The sequence below is a fragment of the Giraffa tippelskirchi genome, chromosome 13 (assembly GCF_054371585.1).
Source record: "Giraffa tippelskirchi isolate mGirTip1 chromosome 13, T2T-mGirTip1v1.2.pri, whole genome shotgun sequence".
NCBI classification, from domain to species: Eukaryota; Metazoa; Chordata; class Mammalia; order Artiodactyla; family Giraffidae; genus Giraffa; species Giraffa tippelskirchi.
Genome location: NC_137287.1, coordinates 115,832,260 through 115,843,474, shown reverse-complemented (window position 1 = coordinate 115,843,474; position 11,215 = coordinate 115,832,260). Strand labels below are relative to the sequence as shown.

Sequence of the window (11,215 nt, the reverse complement as noted above, 5' to 3'; positions counted from 1 at the left end):
AAATGAAACAAGGTAGCAATAGGATGGGGTGAGAGGGAGGGGGGGGAGGGAAAGATGGGGCCTATTTACAGGGGGCCTGGAGTTGAGTGTGAGGCGGGGAGTTGGGGGGACGTGGGCAGGGAGGGGGCACCCCGGCAGAGCCACGTCTTCCTATGTCATCGGCAGCCAGGGTCCTGCTGCCGCCTCAGGAGGAGGGTCCTGGGGTCCACTCTGCCCCCAGAGCCCCAGCAGTCCACAGCAGCACCCAGGGGCTCCTCCTCCCGGCAGGGTGTGTTAAGTGGAGTGCGGCTCTCGGCTCGGGCCCTGCTCCCGGCCTGAGTCCCTGTCCTTGGCCTCCGAGGACGCGGAGCCGCTGGAGCCGTGGCTGCGGCCCGACTGCCGGCAGGCGGCGCTCAGCTCCTGCAGCCGCTCAGGCGTCGGCCCCCACTTGGCGAAGCCGGGCTCGTTCTGCAGGAAGAGCACGGCCGTGTTGTGGACAGCCTTGTAGTGCATTTCCTCCCTGCGGGCAAAGGCAGTGGCTCAAAGCAGGGCCTGGCCGGGTGAGCCTAGCCCGGCCCTCCCGCCCCGCCCACCCAGCACCCACTTCTTGCAGACGTGCTGGGAGCCGCTGCGGTACTCGTGCTCGAAGGCAGGCAGAACCAGCTGGTGACGCTTGAAGCGGCTCTGCTCCATGCGGGTGAGCGCTGGGGTTGGGGGTTCTCGCCACTCGGGGATGAACACGATGAAGGACAGGGGCTCTGGCGAGCTCTCAAGCAGTTTCTGTGGGAGGGTATCAGGGGCTTGCACTCCAGGCTACTGGCCCTCGGGCTTGCTGGCCAACCCCCCACACCCAGTCACACACTCACCTCGAAGTGAGAGACCATGGCGTCCATGAGCTCCTCGCAGAAGGGAGGGTTGGCCTCGAAGGAACCGCTCAGCGGGGAGAAGTCCAGGCAGGGCCTGGGGGCAGAGGTGAGCGTGTAGGTCCCACCAGGACCCAGCCCCTCCACCAAGAACAGGTGCCACCCCCACCACAGGCAGCCCTTTGGAGAGAGGGCTATGGTCAGGCCAAGGGCCAAGGGTCACCCTTGGTTTGTCCTGGGACAAGAGGTGGCCAGCTCTGTTGAACAGATGAGGACAAAGAGGCTCAGGCTTGGGGGCCCAAGTCCACGGAGCTGGTCAGGGGAGGAGGTGGAGCCCAAACCCAGTGGAGACAAAGCTGCCGGGCTCGCCCTCCCACTGGCCTGTCCGCCTCCCCCTGGCCTGGCCACCTCCGTGCCTGCCCGGCCACCGCACCGCCCATCCGCTCACTGCGGGACCAGGTGCTCCGCCTCCCGACCCGGGGTAGTTTACTGAGTGCCGCCGGCTGGGTCGGGGCTGGCATAGGTTCCCCGACCTTCAGCAGCTTGTCCACGGCCACAGGGCTGGTGGGAGGGAGGCAGGGACTCCACCCGAAACCGCCCAGGCCCCAAGCCCCCCAGCATCGGGAAGCAGCTAACCCAGGCGGGCTCTGCTCCGGAGGATGCTGCCTAGGCAGGAAGCCCAGCAGCGTGGGGCGCTCACCCGCGGGAGCCGAAGTAGCCGTCTGTGTCGGGGAAGGCGGAGCAGTACTGGCGGAAGTAGCAGTTGAGGGGCGAGGCGAAGCACTCGAAACTGACGCTGAAGAGCCGGTGCAGGGCCTCGAAGACGTGCACGGGCAGCGAGCCCTGCAGGCCCGTGCCCTCGTAGAGGCCCACGCCGAACATCATCTGTGGAGCGGCCCACTCAGCCTCGGGCCGCCTCCCCGCCCTCCAGGTCAGCCCGCCCCCAGCCGCCCCAGCCAGTACCTGGTACCGGCGGAGCAGACACCAGACTCGGGGCAGGAATCTCTCAAAGGCGGAGTCGTCGATGCAGCTGTAGCGGTAAAGGAGCCACTGTGGGGCAGAAAGCAGTGGGCTTCAACCGCAGCCCGCCCCGCCACCGCCCCCACAGCAGACTCCAGCTGAGAGGCGGCCCCTACGCTCCAGCACTACGCCGCCTGCCCACCGCGGCTCTTACCAGCTTGCTGAAGTAGTTGCGGCTGACCTTGACCATCTCGCCCTTGTACCGGATGCAGACCACGCTGTTCTCCACGTGCATCTCCACGCTGGGCATGGGGGGCGCGGGCACGGCCAACCGCACCGGGTAGCAGTACACCAGGCGGGGCTCCACTTCGGGCGCCTCCACCTCCTCTGCGGGCAGGAGCGCGGGGAGGGCCTGTCACCCTCTGACAGCCCCGGGGCCACCCAGGGCCAGGCCTTCCCACGTGCGTCCCAGTGACCAGGGGAGGTAAGTCCCATCCCAGGGAGGAGTGAACTGCAGCTCAGGGAAGTGATGTGAAGAGAAAGTCGCTCAGTCATGTCTGACTCTTTGCAACTCGATGGACTATACAGTCCATGGAATTCTCCAGGCCACAATACTGGAGTGGGTAGCCCTTCCCTTCTTCAGGGGATCTTCCCAACCTGGGAAGAACCCAGGTCTCCCACAGTGCAGCGGATTCTTAACCAGCTGAGCTACCAGGGAAGCCCAACTGCAGCTCAGATGGTTCGGTAACTAAGTAAACAGCTAGGCCACGGGCAGAAGCAAGAAGCGGGAGTCCTTATCAACACGCTCTGAACCGACTCAGGCCACTGTGCCTTGGGGCCTGGTAGGCAAGCTGTGGGTTTGCTGCCATGGAGAAGTATGAGAACTACACTGCCTGCCTCGTAACAGTCATGATACTGTGCATAGGGATCTTCTGGGGCCCAGCACTTGGAGGTCCCCGAATCCTCACACACTCATGTAGCTAGGTGTTGCCCCTCAGTGAGGCTTGCAGAGGATGGATATAAAAACGGGCCCACCTAACTACCTTCCGTCTCTCTCGTACCTCCAGCCCTCCTTTTCTCATCAATTCTGTTTCCTAGAGGGCGCAGAAACCCCAGAGCCAAAGGTCACAGCAGGTCCCGCCCCAGGCACTGCTGGGAAAAACGGGCCTCCCCGAACCAGTCCATGGCCTTGAAAGTCAGCCTTACTTGTCCCTTCTGTACCACCTGGTGCCCTACCTGGGATGTTGTTTTCCTTGAGGATGGCAATGTGCTTCTCTCGGATCCGTTTGACATACTCCAGGGAGATGTGGTAGATCTTGCTGCAGATGCCTTCCACGGAGTCCTTGGCTGCGGCCGAGACGTGGGGGCCACACTGCCTCCGCAGGTGTTCTAGGCGGTCCTGGGGGAGAGAGACTCCTGGTCAGGCTCTGGAGGCTGGTGCGGGAGGGCTGTCAGATCCCAGCTGTCTTCGTGCTGAAACAGGCTCTGCTACTTACTAGCTGTGTCACTTGGACAAATCCCTTGGTATCGCTGAATCTTATTCCTCGACAGTTAAGGGAACACAAAATACTTACCTAAAAAGGCAGTTTGAATATTAAATGCAGTCATTCCCATTAAGGATCTGCCAAGCCCTTGGCATACAGTTAACATATCTAATAAAAGCCAGCAGTTACTGCTGGCGTTACACTGGGGCAAATCTCTTGATACTTGCTGGGGAAACAGACAAACCAGGCATAACCCCTGTTTACAAGGCATCTGCAGTCTATGGGGAGAAAGGCTGTTGTAAAACAGGGGCTCTTTGGGCACTGCAGATTTGGATTTGAGCCTTCAGCAATTTGTAAGGTTAACTGTAGGCCTTTGTAATTATGCTGAATTGCACATGTCAAAGTGATGGGTGAAAATGAGTCACTCTTGCTAGTGAGGTCACCTACCTTTATCACTCTCTACGTGTCAAGTACACAGTTACTATCGTGAAGTGCGAAACCTTGTCTCTTGTGAAAAATGGTCCTGAAAAGAAAGCCCATTGCTAGTGCTGGTGGAGAGCTGAAGAGTGATGGGTTTGGGCCAGAAAATAGAATTGTTTTGGACTCGTTAAAGTGGGCGGTTCAATCTGGTGGTAGCTCTGAACAGCAGAAGGGCCACACACACCAAGCAAAGGCAGTCTGTCCATCTGTTTTCCAAAAATCTAAAGGGAGGTGTTGAACATTCATTAAGTTGAAAAGGCAGCTACTTATGGTATGTGGCCAAGCACAAGATTCCAGTAAAACTGTAACGGAAATGTTCTTTGGGAGAAAGCCAGGAGCTGAGAGGAACAGCTCCACAGATGTGAGTTGGGGGACTGATGAGTGTCAAAGGTTGGCCGAATGCACAGGAGGCGGCCGCCGTGGGGGCCCGCCCAGCCTCGGCAGGCAGAGTGGGCTTCTCGGAGGCAGTGGCCTTCCGCCCAGGGCCACTCACCATGTAGTCCTCCTTGGAGGCAGAGTGGTCCTTCCGCAGCCAGCTGAAGGTGTCCTCCACATTCCACTTGACGACCTTCCTGCTATCAGGAGACGCGCTCCTGCCAGTTGAGGGTGCATAAAGGGGCCGGCTGTTAAGCACCCGCTGCCCCCTCCTTCCTTCTCCCATTCCACTGCCACTGGCATTTGGGCCCCAACACCCAGGCTTGACAGCGCAAGCCTTGCTGTCTGAGGGAGCAGGCCCCACTCCGACCACCAAGCGTCATGACTGGGCGCCGGGGGCAGGCCAGAAGGCCCAGGCCCTCCCCTCGCGTGGGCCGGAGCCCTGTCATGCTGGGTCGGGAGACAAGAGCCACACCTGGACTCGATGAGCCGCCTGGCCGCCTCTGCGTACTTGAAGAGCAGACGCTTGGCCTCCTCCCGGAACTTGATTCGAGATAACCTGGGTCAGAGAGCAGGGAGAGCAAGCCTGCCTACCCTGGCCTGGCCACACACACCAAGAGGCTGAGGTCGGTTGGCCTGGCTGGGGGGCGTACCTGATGGGAATGTCGTTCATGATTTCACGAAACATGGAAGGTGACACCACCGGTTCACAGTTGCTTGGCAACAGGGGGTCGGAGCCTTTGTCCACGACCTTGCGCTCCAGCATCCAGCGGTTGAAGGATTCCCGGGGGGGCTCAATGCCTGTGGGACAGGAGAGCAGATCCAAGTCCGGATTCAGTCAGCAGGCTCCAAGGGGCGGCACCAGAGGTGCCACAATAAACAAGGGACATCCCCTGCTATGTCAGGAGCTTAGTCCCAGGCAACATCTCCCAAAGTGTATTCTGAGAACTGCTAGTTCCATAAAGGGCACAGAGGGGTAACAATGAGGGGACGGATGGAGTCTACATTTTAGCGAAGTTTAAGCAGGCTTATTTATTAATAAAAGCTACAGTTTACTAAGCACTTACTCCCTGGAGTAATTGTGTGAGGGGTAGGTGCTTGGCTTTTTATGCCTTTTAACAGACACACAAAAAGGCTGCAAACAGTGCCTGGCAGATAGCAGACACTGCCAAGTGTTAATGACTGTTTTTTGTTGTTCCGGTGTTACTGATGCTAGGTAGCTGCCCTCATGTAGGAACTGTTACTACTGCTATCTTTCAGATGAGAAAATTTGAGTGCAGAGAGGTTGGTCAATGAGCCCAGAGTCACAGAGCAGCAGTTACTGGCCGGAGCACACGCTTAGCCCCTGGGCTCCGTGGTGCCATGCCCCAGCTCCTGCTAATGTTGGGTGCACACAAGGCAGGCAGGACTGGGAGGCAGTACCCTCTCGCTGCTGGCACAGCTCCCGGTAGTGCTGTCGGAGCTTCAGGATGAGCTGGGAGCGGAGCAGCTCCACCTCGGGGTGCGGAGGCAGCACCTCCGAAGGCCCGCGGTGCTTGATGACCGCGTTGGTCTGAATGTCCAGATCCCAGTACACCCTGGGGGCACAGACAGAGCAGTAAGAAGACGGACACCTGCCCGCCACCCCCCACCGACACACACACACACAGTCCTGGGCAGGCAGTCCGTCCAGGATGGACAGCAGCAGGGGCTCACTCTGTGGGTCGGAGGAGCGCTGCTTGCTGTTTATCTTCAGGGGACGTGCCCCAGATCTTCAGTGTTGGGGTTCCTGGGATGCTGGGGGAGCTGGGGACTGACGGGCCCGTGGGCGTCATGGGGATTTCAATCTGGAGCAAGAATCAAAGGTCTGAGGTCAGGGGAGCTGGCCGGGCTCCACTGCTGCGAGCCCCACCTCCTGACCCGACTGCCGGCTGCCCACCCTGGTCCACCCACACTCACCTTGGGCTTCTTCACGCCATTGCCGCTGGGCTGCTCTTCTGAGAGCTGCCGCTTTCGGGGCTTGTTCTCAGCCAAGGGGGTTTCCACCAAGCTTGAGTCTTGAGGCAGGGGGGTCGCATTCAGCCCTAAAGGGTCCGACTGGTGGAGGGAGAGCAGCAGAGTTGCAACCAGGGCCAGTGACTTTGGAGCCCCAGTACTGCAAGTCTAACCCCCTCCCATCCCTACTCCTTGGAGAAGAACAGAGGGGCTGGGGTGCAGGACGAACACTGGGCTCCACTCCTACAACAGTGCACCCCAGGCCAGGGCCTTCCCCTCCAAGGTGGGCCCTGCTGAGCCCTACCTCACCTCTGAAAGCATGATTTAATGAGTGAATGCATGTGACCAGTTTAAAATGACACCTGGCATAAGAACCAGAATGGGGGGATTCCCTGACGATCCAGTGGCTAGAACTCTGTGCTTTCACTGCCAAGGGCAAGGGTTTGATCTTCAGTCGGGGAACTAAAGATCCCGCAAGCTGAACAGCATGGCCAGAAAGAAAGAACCAGAATAGTGCTGCTCACCGCTTCCCACTTTCACTCAGCTAACCTCACCTTACACGCTGGTTCTCGAGGGAGCTGTCCCTGTCCCCTCCCCTTCCCCAGACCCGCTCGGCATCCCTGCTGGGTTCTGACCCTATTCTTCATGCAGGTGCTACACTGTAATCCTGGGCGCCCCCAGCAGGCAAGGGCAGGACCAGGTCTACCTTGCTCATGACCACATCCCAGGCACAGTGCCCAACGTGCAACACAGGTTCAACAACACCCACTCACAGAATCATCTTCCTGTGTCCGACAGTCTCTGCTACTGGAGGACAGCTTCCAGGTGGGCAGGACTGTGTCTGTTTTGCTGGGCACTGTGTCCCCTGGCCCTGACACAGCACTAGGTGAGTTAACAGCTGCTCAGGGTACATTTGGGGAAGGCCCAGATGCCAAAAGCTGCTGAGACACCCCCCCTGCCCCGCCCTGAGGCTGGCACTCACAATCACGTCATGCTGGCCGAGCACAGGCATCTCCCACAGGGACTGGTTGGTGAATCGGTTGAAGTAGTAGGGGCGGTTCTCCCTTCGGCTCCAGCACTTCTCCCAGCCTGCGTGCACCAGCTCCTCTGCAAACAAGCACGGAATCTAGCCAGGGTCACGGCTGTTCCTGGGCACCCTGCCGACCCCACTGCCCCGCCACAGCCCCTTGCCGGTACCTGGGAGGTCCTGCACCAGGCGGATGGGCTTTGGAGAACAGGGCTGGCTCTGACTGGAGGTGCCGGGGGAGTGACTCAACAAGGATGCTTCCTCCCGGGGGCTGCCGTGATTCTCATTGGCCATCTCAGCACCCACACCGGACCTGCCACACAGAGGACTGAAAGGTGTCAGGGCCAGCAGGGTATGGAGGTCAATTCCCCCCCGCCCCGCAACTGCGCCCAAATTACAATCCACCAAGGGCCCCAGTGACCACCTACATGTGTGAAGCCGATCCAGTCCCACACTGGAGGGCCAGCCTGCTGCCACAGGAGCCCTCAGGTCTAAGTTGCTGTTTCCTCAACTGTCAAATGGGGGTGCTCCTGTTGCTCTTTTGGCCTGGAATACTCTTTCCCCAAGTCTCTGCCTGGCTTACCACTAGGTCCTCCATACTCCAGGAACCCTTCCTTCCCTCCCTTCCCCAGGCTAGGCGGTCAGAGTCCCTCCGTCAGATTGTAGCACTCAAATCCTCTGGTCCATCAACTCAGTTCGCCCCCCCCCCCCCCGCCCATTAGACTGTCAGAACTCCCAGGCCTCAGAAGTGGGTCCAGTTTGGCTCTCTCTGGCACTCAGCATGGCACCAGGGACCAGCAGGAGCTATATTCATTCTGGGAATGTTTACAAAGCACCAAGAGTGGCAGACAAGATGAAACAGGGTCTGCACTTGAGAAAGCTGTTCCCATAAGCAGCAGTAACTGCTCCTCTTCCCTTTTCCTATGCAGTAAAATCTAACTGGAACACAGCCCAGCCCAGGAAGGAGTATGGCCTCGAATTATGTGCCTCCTCCTAACTACAGAACAGGAAGGAATCTGTTGCTAAAAGAACCAGTAAGACTGAGAAGGAATACCAAGTTCAGTCCTTCATAATCCCCAGGTGAAAATTTACTTTAAACACCCCAGGAGGGTCAGCTCCTTCCGATTAGCATTCCCTATTACGCCACCTGCCACAAGCCTCAGTGGCCAAAGTGGCTCCCAGCCCGGCTGTCAGACTCCTAGGGGGGCAACTGAGATCAGGCTGATGCTCCTAAAGTTGTTTCAGTGTCATAATACCCAAAAGAAATCAAACGTTTACTCACAAAAAGACCACAAAGGCATAGTTAAACATTGGTTTTCTCTGCTGCTGAAATTTTATGAACTCATTGTGGTCGCATTGATTATTTCATGATGATCAGAAGCTCTGATGTTGTTGACAACAGCATAGCAATCATCGGGTGGTGGTTTTTATTGTACATTCAGTTACAGACATCGTTGTTAATTTGCAAAAGGCAAAGTGGTTACTTCGTCTGTATGGTTTGGCAGATAAAAATGCAGGGAGCGAGAACAAACAACAAAAGGGGGCCAGGATAACAAAAAGGCTTGGAACCACTGACCAAGGGAAGCTGCCTTGGTTCTCTGGGGAAAAGGATGCCCTGTGCCTTAGGGCTGACCCCCAGGTCTCAAGGCTGAACAAGGTCCCTCTTTCTCTCACCCTCTGAGGTCTGCAACGCTAGCATGAGAGGGTTTTCTTCTCCGGCCAGATGGACCCCCACGTCACTGGGTCCCACAGAGGCAGTGGTGGGGGGGTGGCTGCAGGAAAGCACAGCACAGGAGGATGGGCTGGTCAGCAGTGGAGTGGACGGGGGCCCAGGGGATTCTGTGCATCAGCAACTGCAGAGCAAAGAGAAGAAAAGAGTCGCAGACCTATGAAATGCTGTAGAACAGGGACAACGGCAAGAGAGGCAAGGAGAGAGCACGTTGGGAGCCCCCAGGACAGGGCAGGACACACTGTGGGAGACACGGGGATTCAGGGGATGAAAACAGCATTTCTCAAGCTTCCCAACAACCAACAGGTTCACCTTCACAGACTTGCAGCCCACACAGCCCCCAGGGCTGGGCTGAGGAGGGCCCTGAGCCTGCTTTAATGCTCTGCTCTGACGGTTGTCACATTTTTAATAAATATTTAACAAAGGGCCTGTGCTTTCATTTGGACACTTGACACCACAAATTGTAAGCTGGTCTGGCCAACCACTCAGACAAAAGTGAACAAACATACATATCACAGATTAGGGGTGGGCACAGCCCAAAGCCACCTACAGTGAGTGAAAAAACACATTTCTTTGAATCAGGTCTTTAATTCTAAAGACAATAAAACATGCAAATGCATTAAGCAACAGAGCGTGTTCACCTTTATTGAAATATTTTTCCCCAAGCAATACTGTGTGATATTGGTGCACCAGGTAGGTCAACCACGCAGAGAAGGAACAAGCAGTTTAGTGGCCTCAACGTTTAGTGAGGCCGAACCATGACACAGCAGCTTCCGAAACCAGCTGTGCATCAGAAACACCGGGGAACTTGTTTAAAAAACCCTCAGATTCCCGTCCCTCACTCCACATCGTAGAGAAACGGGGAGGGGAGGTACACAAGGATCTGTAGTTTTCACACGCACCCCCAAGAGTGGGGTTGGGAAACCGGGTAACTAATTTTCTCACTTTACACCACTTCAAATCTTCACCAATTTTGTTATGATTAAAAAGCTTTTTAATTTCCCAGATGATCTGGATACAGCAGGTCGGTGGCTAAAACACCAGTTCTGGGTTTGGACAGACTCCGGTTCCACACGCTTCTGCCATTTTCCGACTTCTAACAAGACTCATTCAGCCTCTACGGTCTCAATGCGTAGAGCCTAGCACATTGTACACTCTCAGTAGAAAATAACTGCTATTACTAAAAGAGAACGTTTTTATTTATCCTGTGGCTTCCCGACCCCCACGCATACCGCAGTTCAACAGTGCCCAGCAGCTTAAGAATAACTGTATCTGCGCAACCAAAGGAACCCACCAGAAGGAAAAAGACTCCGACTCCAGGATTGGAGGAGGATGGAGGCGGGATCATTCAGCAACGCACCAATCAGAATGCTCCGACCCAGTAGGGAGGAGTCGAACGGCTCCCGAAGTGCGCAGGCGCAGGGGGGGGCGCGCGACGGAGGGGGTGGGCCGACCTCCAGCGCGCGCACACCTTCCCCCTACCCTCCAGCGGGGGCGGGCTGTTTGGCGCGCGCGCGCCGGCCCATCTCCTGGGCTCCGCCCCCCGCCCCGCCGCGCGCTCCCGCCCCCGGGCTGAGGCGACTCAGAGTCGGAGCCCGACACAAAGGCGGTGGCGGCGGCAGCAGCGGAGGGGCCCTAGAGGCCGCTCCGCCCGCGCTCTCCGGACCCAACTCGCTCATCCAGGCCACCGGCTCGGCCGCCCACCCGTGGGCCTAAGATGGCGGCTGCGGCAGAGACGGGGCAAGCGGTAGCCCGGAGCGGAAAGCGCCGGAGGGGCCACCGCCGCCTGGCTTCGGAACCCCAGACTCTGGCACGGCTCGCGGCGGGACCATGGCTTCCTGGGGCTCTTACCTGCCGGCAGCGGACTCGAGGGGACGCGGTTACACGTTCTGCTCGACCGCCCGTTTTGCCGCCTCCGCCTCGCCCTCCCCAACGCCGCTGCCGCCATCTTGTGTCCCGAGCCGGGACTCCGCGCTGCGCATGCGCTGGTACCGCCTCTGAGGGACCTCGCCGCTGCCGCGCCGCCATCTTGAGTGTGGCAGGACCGGCCGGCTTCGTAGACCCCGCTTGCTTTGGGCCCCCTCCGTTTCCCCCTCGTCCTTCCCTGCTGTTCCAGATGGGTCTGAGGGGCGAGAGGCAGCTTTGCAGGCCCTGGGGTGCGGACTGAGGAACGAACCCACAAGCATGCTCCCTGCCTCAGTTTCCCCCGCAAGCACACCCGCCTGGAGTAAGGGTGGGGTCCCCTAGGATTTGGGTGGGCGGTGCGGCTGCAAGGTCGAACTGAGTATGCGCACCAGGGGGCTCGGGGCGGGTTTGAAACCTGCGGGGACTCCGCTCAGAGGCC

General features: G+C 58.3%; 1 protein-coding gene across 5 annotated transcripts; it reads right to left on the bottom strand.

Annotated features, from left to right (window-relative positions):
• Window positions 1–26: 26 nt before the first annotated feature.
• PCIF1 (phosphorylated CTD interacting factor 1) lies at window positions 27–10,829 on the bottom strand. 5 transcript variants are annotated; one of them, XM_081561057.1, is made up of 17 exons: window positions 10,723–10,829; window positions 8,425–8,995; window positions 7,313–7,455; window positions 7,098–7,222; window positions 6,080–6,217; window positions 5,837–5,967; window positions 5,564–5,718; window positions 4,795–4,942; window positions 4,617–4,700; window positions 4,260–4,359; window positions 3,039–3,201; window positions 2,017–2,189; window positions 1,806–1,892; window positions 1,543–1,727; window positions 846–939; window positions 584–759; window positions 27–499 (listed from the first exon to the last, which is right to left on the bottom strand). In XM_081561057.1, the coding sequence occupies exons 2-17, from the start codon at window positions 8,451–8,453 to the stop codon at window positions 274–276; spliced, it is 2,157 nt and encodes a 718-aa protein (XP_081417183.1). In that variant the 5' UTR covers window positions 8,454–8,995; window positions 10,723–10,829; the 3' UTR covers window positions 27–273. The 5 variants fall into 5 exon arrangements, with proteins under 5 accessions (XP_081417183.1, XP_081417189.1, XP_081417187.1 ...); XM_081561063.1 differs by having other exon boundaries at window positions 94–499; window positions 8,817–8,995; window positions 10,166–10,829; XM_081561061.1 differs by having other exon boundaries at window positions 94–499; window positions 8,817–8,995.
• Between the last annotated feature and the right edge of the window lie 386 nt (window positions 10,830–11,215).